This window comes from Pteronotus mesoamericanus, unplaced genomic scaffold, assembly GCF_021234165.1.
Source record: "Pteronotus mesoamericanus isolate MK-2021 breed Mesoamerican mustached bat unplaced genomic scaffold, CSHL_Meso_final scaffold_36, whole genome shotgun sequence".
NCBI lineage: Eukaryota > Metazoa > Chordata > Mammalia > Chiroptera > Mormoopidae > Pteronotus > Pteronotus mesoamericanus.
In genome coordinates, this window is record NW_026555313.1 from 18337102 (window position 1) to 18354841 (window position 17740).

Consider the following 17740-nt stretch of genomic DNA (forward strand, 5'->3'; position numbering starts at 1 on the left):
TATAGTATTACACACCAACTAAACTTAAATTAAAAAAAATAAATAAATAAAGGCTCCTCCACCAAAAAAAAAAAAATAAAGGGTCAGCTGTAGTAGTATGAACACTAGAGAGTTTACATCCCCTTTCTCACTCACACACACACACTCTCTCACTCACTACCTTTAGTCAACTTTCGCAATGTTATTCTGTAGAAAGTCCTTAATGCTTTCCTCTCTTTCACTCAGGATTGACCATGAGGTTTTCTGGTTTATTTTAAAATATAAAAGAGAGAAGAAAGAAAGGAGAGGCAGCTTTCATGTGACTTTTCAGCATCTTATTGCCACATGACTTTACAGTCTCCCCAATGTAAAAGGGCAGTGGTCTATCGGCAACCCAATTTGTCATTTACTGTCAAGTGCCAGGCAAGGTTTATATTTCTCATCTCTTGCAGTTAAGAATTTTCCAATGTTATTTGTATTAACTAGTAGTTGTTCATCTGGTTCAGATTCTGATGAATAGCCCTTCTACTCCGCTGTCAAAAATATTTATGCCTGAAGGATAATTTAAGAAGTAGTAAGAGGCTTAGAAAAGCCCAAGCATTCTTGTAGGTACAAGAGGACATTTCAGGTCTTCTGCATAACTCAACACTTTCATACACTGGCTCCTGCCTTTTTCAATAAAACTGCTTTAGTGATTCTGTTCCTAAAAAGTGCAATTTTATTTTCAATCCTTTGTTACACACACAGCATGGCTGGGGTCTAGATCTGAATCTTACTTTTTCACCTAATTCCTTTCCCAAGGTAAACACCATGATAACAGACTTCTGTCCAACAGGGAAGCAACCAAAGCCCAGAATGTGCCTTGAACATGTGATGGCTTATTTCACTGTCACCGTTGAAACCCCCTGAATTGACTCCATGACAGCGGCAAATCGACTGCAAAGGTCATAGGGGGAATTGGGTCGAATAGTTGGAGGCTCCTTCAAGACAATGATTTCTGCAGAAGGATCTAGAAGCCTTGGAAGAAATTCCCCTAAGCACAGCTGCAGATTTTCTGTGAAAAGAAAATGGACAGTTACATATATAGCTCAATAGATCTCTGAATAAAAACTAAGTCTGCAACTGTATGAGAAAGCCTTCCATATAGGTTATTACCCAACCTCAAAGCATTATTCTGGCCAGCTAACAACAAGTGGTGATTCCTTCAGACCAAACTGGTAGCAAAGGCCTACTTGCCAAATATACCAAAGCTTTATGTCACTGCTTTAAGCCATTTGACATGTGGCAGAATAACACTCTATACTGACTTCATTATGGACAGGTCTTCCAACCAATTATCCTTTTAAACTTTGAGAAAGTAGATATCATACTCTGTATAATAAATATAATGTTATTTTTTAAATGATTAAAATATACAATGTGTACACAGAGCATAAAGTAAAGTTATACATCATAGTCTAAACAAAATCTGAAGACATTAAAAGGAAATTCATACCCACTAATTATAACAGAGTTTTAAAATAAGTATTACAAACTTGAGCACTTTAATAAGTCAATGGAATATCTTTACATCAGTGAGAAACTAACAAAGTTCATTATAAACCAATTTTCTAAGTCTATCAAACTCACCTAAACATAACTAGTTTTAGGCTCCCTCCCTAAAAATACATTGGAAAAGCAAGAATATTTCATTTACTAACTTATTTATCTCAAAGGCATCACAGTTGATACGATTATGTCTTGCTGCTACATGCCTGAGGAAAATTTAGTGATGGCACCATACTCCACCTACACAAATAGATTTTGATTTCTTTTTTTATCCTCACCTGAAGACATGCTTATTGATTTTTAGAGAGTGAGGAAGGGAAAGACAGAGAGAGAAACGGAGAAAAAGATCAATCCGTTGCCTCCTGTATGCACTCCAATTGGGGATGAATCTACAACCCAGGCATGCGCCATGACTGGGAATCGAACCCACAACCTTTCAGTTTATGGGACAATGCCACACTGGCCAGGGCTAGATTTTGATTTTTAAACTATAAAATTAGATTTCAGATTTTGGCAAATGAAATTCCTGGAGGACAGTGATGTTTTCAAACAGGGTTTCTTGGTCTTCTGTGAAGAAGCTTTAGCAGCCACCAAAGGGGAAAGGGGTTGTGGTGGGGGGCAAAGAGGAACGGAGGCCCAGGCTCCCATCCCTTGTTTTAATAGATCAGATCCACTTTTAACTCACTTATCTTCTAGCGTGCTCCAATAATCTCTTTAAAAGATTTGGCAACCAGTGCTGTAATTTTCAGGAGCCTTAGAAATTATTGAGAGTGCTAAAAACAATATACCTGCAATATCCTGCCCAAGGTAAGAGCACCAATGCTTTCTCATGATCTCAATGGCATCCAGGTCATCTTTGGAAATGTCATTATTGATGATAAGGTGAATACAGGGAATGATCAACTCATTCATCACATTAATGCCCTCTGTTACAGAGTGGTCATCATTTGTTTCAAAGAGAGAAGCCGCTTTGGCATTCAGCTCCTACAGATAAAAGAAAAAGTGAAAGAAAAAAAAAGGCTGAGAAAAGTGTCTATTTTAGGAGATCCCAACAAGTATTGCCAAACTTTACAGCACATTGGAGTTGCCTGGGGAATCTCTAAAAACCACTTTGTCCCTTACCCCACCCCATAAGGTGATGTAACTGGTATGCAGGGGACCTGGGCACTGGGATTTTTTTCAAAGCTCCCAGGGTGATTCTCATGCAGCTAAGCATCTGACCCACGGGCCTAAACTTACAAAATCGTGCCTAACCACCAGCTTCTACTAAAAGGCCTATTCAATGGCTCTCAATCTCCACTGAGCATCAGAATCACCTGTAGAAGACATGCAGCTACCCAGGCCCCAGTTTACCTGCTGGGGGAGGGCCTGTGCCTCATCATCATGTGGACGTTCCCTGGGTGATTCTGACGCACACTGAGGGTAGAGAGCCAGCGAGGGAAGTAATCTAAATCACTACTGCTGCCTACCTGTGGAAACTGAGCAGGACATTCCACAAGTAATCTGCATTTGGTCATTTAAAAAATAAAAGGACAACTCTAATAAAATTCAGATCCATCAAATCTACAAGCCCCTTTTCTTCAGCTTCAAAATGCCCTGCCACACCTATAGCTAATACAGAAATTAAAGTAGAAATCAGAAAATGAAGGTCAATATATGTCATGACTTAATCTCCTCCATTTGGTATTAACAATAAGGCAGTGGGGGAAACGCTGGCCTGACTGCCCTTGTGAGGGGCAATTCTGGTGTCAGGGAAAACAAACGCAAGGACACTCTGAGGACAAGCCCCCTCTTCATAGTTTTGAGAAGGACAAGCACCTCTTTAAACCCTTGGGTTGGCAGAGGGAATATGGGTCTGCCTTCCCATGTGGCTGTCAAATGCAAAACAGGCCAGAAGACCTCCAGTCATGTATGACAAGGACAACAGCAGAATGGCCAGGCCAATTCTTATGGTTCATACCTTAAAAAAAAAACTGGAGTCTCTTCAGAAGTCACTAAAACTCTCATCTACTAGCAAGAACACAGAAAAAATACTGCATTCTTTCTACATACATTTATTACGTGTTATGTTCCAGACACAGAGAGAACAGCTGAGAAAACTTGTGCTCAAGGAACTCAGAGTCTAGTAGGAAAGCAATGTGACAAAATGCAGGTATATGCGAAGGGCACAGAAAAGGGGATAACATTCTCATCCTAACTTCTATCAGGGATTGAAGAAGAATGGTATTTACTTAAGTAATTTAAAATCATGTGTTTCAATGTTAAACCCCTTTTGAGAGTTTGGAAAAATCTAAAACCTGTTGGAGATTATTTTGTTTTTTCAAGTTATATTTCTTCATGGCTTCAAGGAGCAGAGGTAAAGGCAAAACAATAAAGATAGTAAGGCTTTACAAACAGTACAAACCAGAAGGCATTTTCTCCGGTACAAAGCAATCACAGATTCCTTCACCCCTCGGTGGGGCCCCTTCATCAGCAGAGTGGCGTTGCTCTGGTAGGCGTATACCAGGTAGGATAGGGCCTCTTGGTACCTTAGAAAATGGCAGATAAAGGACAGCTGAGTGCTCCTTTTCCAGAATCCAAGCTCAGACTTCACTGTTCTCTCAGACGAGAATCCACGTGGGGGCAGTTACTGTAAAGTCCTATAGGTGGAAGCAGCACTGGCTATGGGGAAGAGCTTGGGGGCTGCAGACCACAGGCAGTCTCAGTTCTTTTACAAGTTAAGCCAAAAACCCAAGACAAATCATGAAATCTCCTTGGGCTTCAGTTCTTAACTCGAAAACAAAGAAGTGGACTAGATGCTCACTAACTCTAAAATTCATTCTCTGAGTTAATCTTCATTTATCACAAAGAAAACCTGGCCATTACTTCTCTCTACTAATAAATCTATCCTTACGTAAAGGATGAAAAAACAAATGTGACGTTCATAGCAAAACTAAGTGCAACACTGGGAGAAGTAGAGGCACACTACCATACGTAATAAGGGAGGTGATGCATGCCTGTGGTTCTTAGTATCCTGGGTGGGTATCAATAAATAACAGTGTCCCAACCAATAACCTTACTGACATAAAAGGCCAACATACTTTCCTTTCTGATAGAGCTCCAGGCCTGTTAGGAGATACACAGACACCTTTCGAAACAAACTATAATCTTCATGCCACTTCTGAAAAGGAATGACTACTATTAGTGATTATGACCACAATAAACTATTTCTAAACTTTCCACCACAGTACATTTTAAACTCCATACAAATATTCATTGAGTACATATGGCAAGGCACAAAAGCAATAAACACAAAAACTTCCAGGTAAAAGCATATTCAACATTTAGAGTAAGTCTACTGCTGACCTTAACTTTCAATGTCCTGTTCCTTCCACTGAGGAATAGAAATGTGAGGAGAGACCCAAAACTACCCAGAATTTATTTATAAAGAATTGTGTATTTATTCTTACGTTTCAACTTCAGTCACCTTCAAAGAACTCTCCATTTGATGCAATACACCTATCAAGATGTTTTTTCCTATGCTCAAAATAGTTTTAAAATGTGTTTGATTTTGATGCTTTTTAGTGCTTCTGCTGTTTTTTGTTTTACCTCTTCCATACTGGCAAGACGTTTCCCTTTGAGAACTCTTTTCATCCGTGGAAACCAAAAAAAGTCACTCGGGGCAAGACTTGGTGAATAGGGAGAGTGGGGCATAGGGGTCATGCTGTTTTTGGTCAAAAACTGCTGAACACTCAGTGCAGTGCGGGCAGGGGTGCTCATATATCAACCCTCATGAAATGGGCAAATGCGCTGAAAGAGTCTTCAAAAAAACGTCATTGAAGCTGAACACAGCCTCTCACAACAATGCCAGGGGGTCCACTGATACAGATGGAAGTCTGTACTACAAGGGGCCCACCCTCCAGAAGATAATTCCAGTTTTGGCGGGGGGGGGTTCATATGAGCTCATATATATTTCATATGAGCTTTAAAATTTATCATCTGAATTTCCAACATGCATGTCAACGTCATTCAGCTCTGTTGTAAATGAATGACCTGTCAAGTTCTGAGGAAACCCTCCAGGTGTCAGCAAGATAAAAGGACAAGGCCGTCCCAATCACACAGGACCACAGTCAAGCTTAGTAAGTGTGGTGGGCACACCTTAGGTGGTAGGTAACATTGTTTTATGTACAACACAATGCTTTAAAATGAAAACTTCTGTTATATATGCATTTTAATGCACAGAAATTTAATTTCCAATACAGATATATCAGAAAACTGTATTATTTAAAACAAACCCAAACCATGAATTTAAGAATTTTATTGCCTAGAGTCAGGCTAAAGTACATATTTAAGAAAATTAAGTTTTGATACACTCTCATATGGAATGAAGAAACCTGCTACTCTGAGGGTAAGAAAAGATCATTTATCCATTCTTACCCAGATTTTTTAGGGGGGCAGTGGGGAGAAGTTGGAGAATGAGTCACAAAATTGTTAGTTTTGCCTTAGAAATTAATGTTCGTGGCTTTATAGATTTAAAGGAAAGACTTCACCTTGTACTCCTCCATATTCATGTCATCTGGACCAATCTCCTTCAGTTTAGCTTGGGCCACCTTCATAATACTGATTGATCTGGGGACAAAGTTCAGAAAGCAATGAAAGGACACAGTGTACAGCTCCCCCACCAGGGACGTTAATCAAGCCAGACCCACGAGTGGGGATTCATCTGGGTACTGCCTTCTCACCTTTCATCATAGCTGAGATTTTTATCTGCAAACTGTTCCAAAAGGGTCCGTTCTACTACCCTTTTGGGTGCTTCATTTTGAAAAAAATAGACCAGCACATGCTGCAGTCGAGGATCACTGTGTGAGGTGGGGATCTCTTTGGCAAGCTGATAGAGCCTGGAGTATTCCTCATGGAATGCCTATCAGAGACAACTGATGGTTAGAAAAGGGTGCACTGTGGGCTTTTGTACACAGAAATTGACCACTAAGGGCCACAGAGGTTTTCATGACTCTAAGAAGACTTCTAAGACATTCTTATTGAGAGGTTATAGAGGCAACTATGCAACCTGTAAGGTGTTTGCACTTCATGAGGGATGAAACTTCTCCAGCATTCTGGCACCAAAGAAATACTATATTCATAAGAAATATTTTTCCATAAATTTTGCAGAAAAAATAAACACTGAGTTTTCATTATTTCAGGCAATCCTTGAGTCACAAGGATCGAAATTTTTTAAATCCATATAAATACAATTTATTCATGTACCTTGAAGTTTATTCAAGTATCTTAAAAAGCAAGGCCTACTTTCTTGTATTATGGCCCCAAATTACAAATGCAGTATATCAGTCAGGGCTTTATTAAGGGATGTGTCCTAAGAACATCAAAAAGACGTCCAGTCCAGGTGCGACACAGGATGGCACTGATCATCAAGCTGCGCTGGCACCAAGAGGGGAGGAGGTGCAGTCACTGTGATGGGAAAGCTTATCATTGGTTGGACAGGAAAGGGAGTGTTATGCTTTACTTCAATTTAAGGCATTTTTAATCCTATTGTTTACCATAATTATAGCCCCATTATTATGAATGCCTGTGGTATAAGGATGAGAAATTAAAAAACAGCCCTGGCTGGTGTGGCCCAGTAAATAGAGTGGCAGCCAGTAAACCAAAGCATCACCAGCTGATTCCCAGGCAGGGCACATGCCTGGGTGGCCAGGCCAGGTCCCCAGTAGGAGCGCATGAGAGGCAACTACACATTGATGTTTCTGTCCCTCTCTTTCTGCCCTCCTTCCCCTCTCTCTAAAAATAAATAAATAAAACCTTTAAAAAAATAAAAACAAACACACACACACACACACACACACACACAAAACAGAAATACCTTAATAAGCCCTGCTTCAGACCCATCTCGGTCAAAGGTCTGACGGGCTTTAGCTATGGCCAGGATGACCCCCTGCATGGCAGGGCTCAGCATCACCTACCACAAGAGGGTACAAAACACAGAGAAAAGGAGAAAAGAGGTTCAAGAGAAAAGTGTATGACAGATGAGTGAGCAGATTGTTAAAGGGCAGTGTGGCTACAAGGTTTCACACGCCCACTCCGACACACATGTGCAGCCCTGCCCTCAGCACAGTGCCCAAGACAAGCTATTTATATATAGTACCCGTAATTTAGCAGATGAGTAACTACATATATCTAAAAATACCTATTATGGCACTGCAAAAGAATCAAGTAAATTAGAGCTCTCAGTAGGGAGGTGCCTGAGGTGAGAATTCCAATTTAGTTAGGTAGTTTGGAAGTATATCCTAAACACACAATTATTTTAGACTTTTATTGGGACAAACAGTACATTTAACATAGTCTGGAACTAGGGAATGCACAAATGTAACTTCATAAAGTGAAAACCTTTCAATGATTTAAAAATATATCTCATAGCAAGTTAAAAATCTGAGGTACAGGATTCATAATTGTGTGTGGTGACAAGTGTAAAGAGGACACACAACAACTTGGGGTTCTACAGCTTCTTCCTAAGCTTTAGAATTAAAACAACTGCAAGTTACATTTGTTTTGCTCACTAGACAGCTGAAAATCTTACACTCGGAGGAAAAGCATTAATACTAACAAAGACAAAGACTCCTAACTCAAAAGGCAATTTTTTGTTCCCAACATCAGAAAAGGAACTAAAGTCTATCTTTCTGAGCCATCTAAACTCTGCAGTGGCCCCCATAAATATAGGCCTGGGTAGATGTACACTGCGAGCAGTGTATAGTGGGAGCAAGGTTATCTTTCTAAAAACAGTAACTAAGGTCAAACCAGATAGGCCCCCTTGTCCATTATTTGTTTCAATAAGGAAGTACTAACCATTGCCAAACTCCTTAAAGCATATTCAGTGATGTGGGAAGGGGATGTAAGACTGACAACAAACAGCTAAGCCCTGCACTCAGCTCTGTACCTCCTCATCATATCCATCTGCATCAGATCTAACCAGAATCCTTCCCACACTGGGAATCTCGACTTCAGAGACCTCAGAATTAAGCTGGGCTGCAGACTCTGCATCAGTAGGCTTTTGGGGCTGTTCTGACTGCTCTGCAAGGTTTGTTTCCGGGGGCATGGGCTTCTTGGGTTCAGGTTCCTTAAGCTGTGGCAGCAGAATGGAGAAAACGAGTAAGAAAAAAACAGGAGAAATAAAGAGGGATTGGTTAAATGCAACAGAGACAGAGAATAATAGAAATGTGAGAAAACTGAAAATTACTGCTAAAAGCCTGTGCCTCTTGACTCTGGGCTCCTTCAGTCATTCTCACCTCGCTCAAGGCTGCTTCCACACCACTCTTCTCATAGGCACGTGCTGTGTTTGCAATGGCCTGGGCAGTCTGCTCCTTGACAATCACAGCATGCTCAGACGACAAGCAGCGCACCCTGTGAGAAGAGGCTACCGAAGGCTCTGATAAAGAATTGTACACAGGGGTTAGCATTTGATGGTAAGTGACTCTGTAAAAGGCAAGCACGATGGGTACAAAGTTTAATATACAACACTTCCAATGTACCTTTAAAAAATCATCTATGGATATTTCCCCTAGAAACTGTGACTGGAATAAATGGTAAAGCAAAACCCCACTGATGATCCTAAAAAAATTTAATGTACTCCCAACTTTGTTATACCCCTTTATGCCAAGAAGGCTTCCTACAAACAACCATCTGTTAGGAAGATAACCTTTTTGGGGAAAAAATTCATATATATAAATATTTTAAAGTTCTTAAGCTTTTACACATTTACATTTACAGATTTATAGCATTACAATTCATACTGTTATAAATTCTTTTTAAATTAAATTTATTGGGGTAACATCAGTTAATAACATTATCAAATTTTCAGGTATACAAGGTTATAATTTGACCTCTGTGTACTCTGTCACGTGCTCCCCCCTCAAAGTCTAGTTTCCTCCCGTTACCATGTATCTGACCTGGTGAAAGGTCATCTTTGGAGAATCATTTTCATAAAGTGTACCTATTAATCCTATCATAATTCCACTCACAACCTGGGAAATACGCAAAAGATAAACAGAGTAAAAGTACAGGTGGCTAGTCTTTCTGCTATCATTTCTACTCATCAGAAATCATAAGCTATTCCCTCAGGTTGTGCAATACCAGCTACTTGTGAACTCTATTGCAGCTGCAGCTGCGGCAGCACTTCCCCTCTGCAGCGCGCAGTGCTGGCTGAAGGAGTGCAGCAGGACTACTGCTGGGTCACTGGCATACTGCCCTTCTCGAATACCTGGTGATGCTGAGAAATCCTGTGATGTTGAGTTGGTGGAGGATTCCATTTGAGGAATTTTACAAGACTGTTCTTCTTCCCACTCCTCTACCTCCTGTTCAAATCTCCAGTTATCTTCTTGAATGTAATGCTTAAGTTCAACAGATAAGGCTTCTAATTCTCCTATCATCTGGTCCGATTCACTTGGGGTTGCCTCTGAGAAAGAACAAAGATGGAAAAATCAAAAGGTCCTGCCTAATGAAAGATACAATCCATCAGAAGTATTGATAACATAAGGCCAACAGAGCACATCAATAACAGTGCCTAGCATATTAGTTAGTAGGCACACACTGAATACCTGTTAAATGAATAAATGAATGTAAAAATTTGGAATAGATGTCAACCCCTGGCAAAGTAATAACAGACCAAATATTTCTTGGAAATTCAGAAAAATCATTACATCCACTGAAAGTCAAGGGAAATAGTTTTGTCAATTTAACCACTGTTTCTATTATTGATAAGAATATCTACCTCAAGATGGTTAGCACTGAATTCCAAGACACTTACACTGTTTCAACTTTCATGCAATTAAGTGCTATCAGAAAGCAGTCTGAGACAACAGTTAGATGGTCAATACTACCTGGTTCATTAAAAGCTGTGATGAAAAACAGCAGGATATCAAGCACATATTAACTTTCATTCCTAGCCTTTTTTGTTTTGACCAAAACAAAACAAAAAATCTATAGGAGAACAACCATCTACTTACTGGCTGCCATTAACTAGTGTTTTTGCTAAGCAAATGGCAGTTTCCACTTGTGTGTTTCTATAATGTAAAAATGATGCAAAGAAGAACGAAAACCTATCCTTTTCAAACTAGTCCAAAAAATTCAAGAGCAGAGAAGACTCCCAAGCTCATTTTATGAGCAATAATTATCATAATTCAAAAACCAGATAAAGATACTACAAAGAAAGGAAATTATAGGCTAATATCCCTGATGAATATAGATGGTAAAATCCTCAACAAAATATTAGTAGACCAGAACCAGCAATACATCAAAGAGATCATACACCATGACCAAGTGGAGTTTATCCCAGGGATGCAAAGTGGTACAATATTCACAAATCAATTAATATGATACATCACATAAAACAAAATAAAGGATAAAAACTACATGATCATATCAGGAAAGAGAGAAAAAGCACTTGATAAAATCCAGCAAAATTGTAGCAGTAACATTATCTCAATGGAATAAAGGCCATACATGACAAACACACAGCCAACATCATACTCAATGGACAAATACTAATACAAGTGTTTCCCTTAAGATCAGGAACAAGAAAGGGATTTCTGCTTTCAGCACTCTTATTCAACATAGTACTGTAAGTCCCAGCCACAGCAATCAGATGAGAAAAGAAATAGGAGGCATCCAAATAGGAGAAAAGAAGAAGTAAAACTGTCATTATTTGCAAATAACATAATACCCTATACAGAGAACCCTAGAGCTTACACATAAAAACTGGTAGGCTGCTAAATGAATTCAGTAAAGTAGCAGGATACAAAGTAAATATTCAAAAATCACCAATAATGAACTATTAGAAAGGGAAAATAAGAAAACAATCCCATTCATAATTGTTTTAAAAAAAATACCTAGGAATAAATTCAAACTAGGATGTAAAAGATCTGTACTCAGGAAATTATAAGACACTGAATACAGAAACTGAAAAAGGTACAAATAAGTGGAAGCATTTGTGTACATGAATTGGAAGAATTAACATCATTAAAATGTCGATACTACCCAAAGCAATTCATAGATTCAACACCATTTCTATCAAGATACCAACAGCATATATCACAGAATTAGAATATTTCAAAAACTTATATGGATCCACAAAAGACCCCAAATAGCTATAGCAATCTTGAGAAAGAAAAACAAAGTTGGAGGAATCATGCTAAATGATATCAAACTATACTGTAAAGCCACAGTAATCAAAACAGCATGCTAGTAGTATAAAAACAGACATACAAAACAATGGAACAGAACAGAGAGCCCAGAAATAAACTTACACCTTTACAGTCAATTAATATTTGGTAAAGGATGTGAAAACATACAATGGCGTAAAGATAGTCTAGTCAATAAATGGTGTTTGGAAAATTGGACAGATAAGTGAAAAATGGTGAAACTAGGTTACCTTCTTACACCATAAACAATAAATTCAACATGGATTAAAGACTTAGATGTTAGGCTCAAAACCATAAAAGTGTCATAAAAGAAAACATATGCAACAAAATCTCAGACATTGCTTGTAACAGTATTTTTTTCTGATGCATCTCCTTGGGCAAGGGAAACAAAAGAAAAAATAAACAAATGGGACCACATCAAATTAAAAAGTTTTTGCACAGCAAAGGAAATCATCAACCAAATGAAAAGAAACCCACTAAATGGGAGAACATATTTGCCAATGACATATCCAAGATTTATAATGAACTTAAAAAACAACGAAAAAAAAAAAATCCACTTAAAAGAACCTTAATAGACACTTCTCCAAAGAGGACATACAGATAGATGGCCAATAGACATATGAAAAGATGCTCAGAGTCACTAATTATCAGAAAAATGCAAATTAAAACCTTACACCTGTTAGAATGGCTATCATAAATAAATCAACAACCAAGTGCTGGAGAGGATGTGGAGAAAACGGAACCCTCGTGCACTGTTGGTGGGAATGCAGATTGGTGCAGCCACTGTGGAAAACGATATGGAATTACCTCAGAAAATTAAAACGCAACTGCCTTATGATCCAGTGATTCCATTTCTGGGAATATATCTAAGACATCCAAAATACTAATGCAGAAGAATGTATACACCTATATGTTCATTGCAGCTTTATCTTTAATAGCTAAAATTTGGAAGCAGCCCAAGTGCCCATCAGTAGATGACTGGATAAAAAGCTGTATATATATTTACACAGTGGAATACTACTCAGCCATAAAAGAGTAAATTCGACCCTTTGAAACAGCATGGATGGACCTGGAGAGCATTATGCTAAGTGAAATAAGCCAGTCAAAGAAAGACAAGTACCATATGGTTTCACTTATATGTGGAATCTAATAAACAAAATAAACTATCAAACAAAATAGAAAGAGACCATAGAGAACAGACTGACAGCTGTCAGAGGGCAACTAGATTCCAAAACTGGGTAGAAAAGGTGAAGGAATTAAGAAAAAAAAACAAAAAACAAAAAAAACCAACAACAAAACAAAAAAACTCCTAGACATAGACAACCATATGGTGATTAAAAAATAAAAAATACCCCTGGTTGGTGTGGCTCAGTGGATTGAGCATTGGTCTATGAACCAAAAGGTCACTGGTTCGATTCCTGATCAGGGCATATGCCTGGGTTGCAGGCCAGGTCCCCAGTTGGGGTGTGCGAGAGGCAACCAGTCGATGTTTCTCTCACACATCAATGTTTCTCTCCCTTTCATTCTCCCTCCCCATCTCTAAAAATAAATAAAATCTTTAAAAATAAATAAATAAAAATAAAAAATAAATAAAAATAATACATAGAGCCCTGCATGTAATATCAAGGCTCCCATATACTACCAACAGCCAGAACCATTATTTGTACAATAACTCCCACAAGCAACTGTTCCTGCTTTCATATACGCAATTATGAAGATCAATTATTGTTAGGTGATCATTCCTTCACCTCCCCGCCACACTCCCCCAAACTCTCATTACAAAATCAGAAAGACAACGTGCTGCCTGGACAAAATGCATTACATGTTTTCTTACCTATTCAACACAGAAAAGTTTGAATACTGAAAGAAAAAGCCTTCTATGATCTTAGATGTGAAATGCTGGCCATAAGACCTCTCAGAGAAGATGTGAAAGGAAGAGAGCATAATGTAAATGGAAAAGAGTACAGATTTTGGAATCAGAATTGGACTTTAATCATTTGCCTGCCATTTATTTACTGGGCAGCTAAAGAATCTCATGTGGAAAATGTGGATAATAAGAATTTCTACCCTACCTGCCTCCCTTTTAGAGTTATAAGTTATTAGAGAAATAAAAATTGAAAGCATGCAGTAAGGAGTAAAGTACCAATATAAATAAGTATGACTGCTCTTAGCATTAGTAATAGTATTTTGAGAATTATTAAATTATTCAGGCAAATCCACTTGTAAAATTTAGCTACTTTCCAAAGAGTACAAAACTATGTATATAATCACTAAAAAAAACTAGAGAAAACTTAAAATTTTATTAATGGAAGGTTCATTTAATAAACTATATACAGTGTCCATGCAATGGAATTATTATGGAGCTGTTAAAAAGAATGAGTCGATTTTATTTATGAAAGTACAGGTCATTAAGACACACACATAATGAAAAGGATGCAGAGAAGAATTGAAAAATATCCCATTTGGGAAAAAAATAGGAAGGGGGAGAGATGTCAATAAATGAATGTAGCATCTGCATAGAGCACATTTTGAACACTGCATAAGACACCTAACAGTGGATACCTGTTGAGCTCAAGGATGGAAGCTAGAGAGCAAACTTACTTTTCCTCTTTATTCTCTTTTGTTTGTATTTTTTAAAATGTTTATTACTTTATAATAAATTCTAGGTTAAAAAAGTTTTTTAAACTGTTAAAACTGTTTCCCCTTCCCTGAATAGTACAGATTTCCCTTATCTTTGGCATTTGCTAAGATATTTTTACCTGCATTAAAGTGGGGGAGCTTGTCGTTAATGTACATCAGACAGTAAGCACTAACATTTCTCAGGCCTCCATAGGAGTCTCTTTCAAGTTCTTCCCAGGAAGATTCGGTAACAGAGATGTCATTGTACTTGAGCCAGACTTGTCGGGGTTGATTATAGATATAGGCCCAGTAGTGTCCAGCATTCGCTTGTCCTTCATGAACAAGAACTGCGTGCAAGCGATAAGGTACCTATAAATCAGAAAGCATATTTCTGAGTTCGATTAAGCAAAGTAATGACATTTTAGTTTACTAAAATTAAAAATTATTCCCAATTATCAGACATAAGAAAAATAACCGTACCTGTCTTTGTTACAGGGCTCACATCAAAACATCTTGGTGATTCACAGCCTTGGAATCTACCAATTATGTCTCAGTTCCCAAATCTTTAAAACCAGACAGCTGAACAAGGTAACCTCCTCTGAGACCTCACTCAACTGTAAACTCTTGTGACTACAGATCTAAAACCAAAGATAACCTAGACTTACTAATTCCCCAACTCCAAACTCAGCTTATGTAAAAGTAGAATCACCTTGACCACTTATGTTGAGAAAATGCTTTACTACATTGGAACCTACAACAGGTTTAGTGGCTATCTTGTTCTGCGTCTATTTTATTTGGCACCAAAATTTAAGTTACCATATTTCATTATCAATCAGTCACACAGTCCCTATATTTCTTCTTGTAACTGTACACCTATCCTGAGGTGAAGACCTTTTAACTACATACTTGTTTGTTTCAACATCTGAAAAGCATTTCTTGTCACAATAAACAGAAAATAAAGCAATACTTAAGTGCCAAGTATCTACTAATGGAAAAAAGGAAATTCAGCCAGAGAATCAAGTTAAACTTACATTTAGTCAGTACCTTGACATGTTTTTGCTAGTGGAGAAAGTTTTGACTTAATCAAAAGAGAAAATGGGGAAAAGCTAAGATTTACATGCTGCACTCCTGCCACGCAACCCTGGAAGCAGCGCTCTTCTCCCCCACCATTTACAGAGAGCCATGCCCTTGACTGGAACCTCTCTTCTCCTCCATGCCCAGAATGTTATTCTAAACAAAAATGTATGGGGATAATTAAAATTTATGCCCTACCTACTTCACTCTTAGAGTCATTAAATAAATAAACCTTGAAAACATGCTGGTAAACAAAAGATCACGGTATTTTGGAAATGATAGGTAACTGGTCCCTAGTTCACATTTCCCCACTGTACTACTTAAATTACCTTGTATGAGAAATTTGTATCAATATTTGAGAGCAAATCTTTCTAATATATCAAAAAATAACACATGGCAGAATCAAAACTAATGTATATTCGGTTCTACTGATGGCAGAAGATGTATTACTCTTTTAGCCTAAAATAAACAAAACAGAACACTATTCATCTTCTCCCTAGGTTTGTATCTTATATCTCAGGGAGGTTCCCATTCACTTTAAAAGAAAAGCATCCAACTTTCTTTTTGTATCTACCATTAGCACCATCAGAACATGCCTTTCTTGACTGCTTTCCCATCAATTTCGTTCTACCTGACACAGGAGAGGATCACAGTACATCTGCTCAATAGTCTGGGTAGTGCTTGCAATACAATTCTTTAAATCTGTTAAAAAAAGAATACTTAGTTAAAATGATTTCATTCCAGGTTGCTGCTTCAACTAAACAAAGAGTATTGCTTATCTGTCCCCACGTTTCTGATGATTTTAATTTCATTCTATGAACCACGCAGGACTATACAGTTTTAAAGCAGTTAGTGCTTTAGGTTATGAAGGATTTTAATTTAATATAATTCCATTAAGATTTTAAAACATTATCTCTTATAATTGGCACCAAAGTTTCTTAAAGAAACAACCTACTTAGAAAAAGACCTTAATGGGTCACTTCGGTATAAAATAAACGTCCCAGAGACAAGACCTGAAAGAAGGTGGCAGAGCAAGGCAGGGCAAATTTCTGTGATTAAGAACTTGGCAGAAACCTGAATTATTTTATTTTTTGCTCCCCAGATAAAAGGAGAAAGTAAAGGGAGGAAAAAGAAAAGTCTGAGCAGCATGACCATGACCGTACAGAAAACTCCTAGCCAAAGGTGAGCATGAGTGTCTAAGCCACCCAGGAATCCCCTCAAATGTGGAGGAAGGAATCTAGAAGGGATCTTCCCATAGCTGTATAACGGGTATAGGTGATCCAATAGGGAACTTGGAGGGAACTAAAGAAAATCATACCCGTACGCCAAAATTCCACAGTATATATGGCAATGCAGCAAGTGTACCCAAGGTGCCTAACTTCCAAATAGTCAAACAAAGAGAAGAGGCAAAAAGTAGCTGTTTGACAAGCTTTAAAAGAGCCAACCTTGTATATCTTGTTCAATCTCACTCCTCCACCTCTGAAGACAGGTCTTAACAAAGTTTATCTCTTCATCTGTGACTGTTCGAGGAGCTGGGTGTGCAGGCATTTCCACAGAAGACCGGGGAGATGTAAGGGGCTTATTCACTGTCATAGACTTCTGTAGACAATCTTCAGAAAAGGTATTTTCAACATCCTGACAAGGGCTTTCTTTAGTTGTGCTGAAGGAAGACAAATCATGCTCATTTGATAATTTCCAAAATATACCTTTGCCTAAATTAATGTACTTTGTAAAGCTACTATGAGAAAAAGTACAACTGTAAGTTGGTATTTACTTTGTGCATGTACAAAGCCAAATATTTCCTTTTTATGCAAAATCTCATTTAATACAACTTGCCTATATTACAGATGCTATTACTAGAGAGAGTCTATCTCTATTAACCAATTACAAACCTAAGGTCAGGAAAATTAAGAAACCTGGACCCAAATTTACCCAGCTAGTAAAGGATGGAGAAGGATTAAACCCAGATGTGCCTGTGTCTATGGCTCATGCTCTCTAACCACTTGTTACAAGGTCTTCTTGTGAAGAAGGGAAGAGAGAGGACCTGGAGAAGGGAAGAACTGAGATATCAACTGCAGAGTTTCGAAGATGCAGCCTACTGAAGTGGATGGACAGGTGAATAGAGGAACAAGAGAAATGAAGGCCCAGCCAAACATCTGATTCACAGGAATACAAACTAGGTGGTACCCCAGGGGAATAATAAGAGGCTGGACTTAAAGGCAAACAATCCCAGATCTACCACTCTAGCTAAATACCCAAGGAAAAGTTAGTAGCCTCAGGTAAGCATTTCGATATTAAGCTCTAAATCTAAATGTTAAACCTCTGTATTGCACCAT

The 17740-nt window shown here is 38.2% G+C and overlaps 1 protein-coding gene across 5 annotated transcripts in view; it reads right to left on the reverse strand.

Annotated features, from left to right (window-relative positions):
• Positions 1 to 674: 674 nt before the first annotated feature.
• Positions 675 to 17740, reverse strand: part of USP28 (ubiquitin specific peptidase 28) — an 81780-nt gene continuing 64714 nt past the window's right edge. For 3 of the 5 annotated variants that reach the window (XM_054592275.1, XM_054592277.1, XM_054592274.1), the window contains exons 14-26: positions 16850 to 17064; positions 16036 to 16106; positions 14471 to 14699; positions 9773 to 9967; positions 8802 to 8941; positions 8453 to 8638; positions 7382 to 7477; positions 6249 to 6427; positions 6057 to 6135; positions 4608 to 4687; positions 3932 to 4055; positions 2316 to 2511; positions 675 to 1033 (exon numbers count right to left, since the gene is read on the reverse strand). In XM_054592275.1, the coding sequence (XP_054448250.1) occupies positions 858 to 1033; positions 2316 to 2511; positions 3932 to 4055; positions 4608 to 4687; positions 6057 to 6135; positions 6249 to 6427; positions 7382 to 7477; positions 8453 to 8638; positions 8802 to 8941; positions 9773 to 9967; positions 14471 to 14699; positions 16036 to 16106; positions 16850 to 17064 (1966 nt within the window). In that variant the 3' untranslated portion in view covers positions 675 to 857. The remainder of the gene's footprint in view (positions 1034 to 2315; positions 2512 to 3931; positions 4056 to 4607; positions 4688 to 6056; positions 6136 to 6248; positions 6428 to 7381; positions 7478 to 8452; positions 8639 to 8801; positions 8942 to 9772; positions 9968 to 14470; positions 14700 to 16035; positions 16107 to 16849; positions 17065 to 17740) is intronic. The other 2 variants (XM_054592276.1, XM_054592279.1) reach the window with 2 other exon arrangements.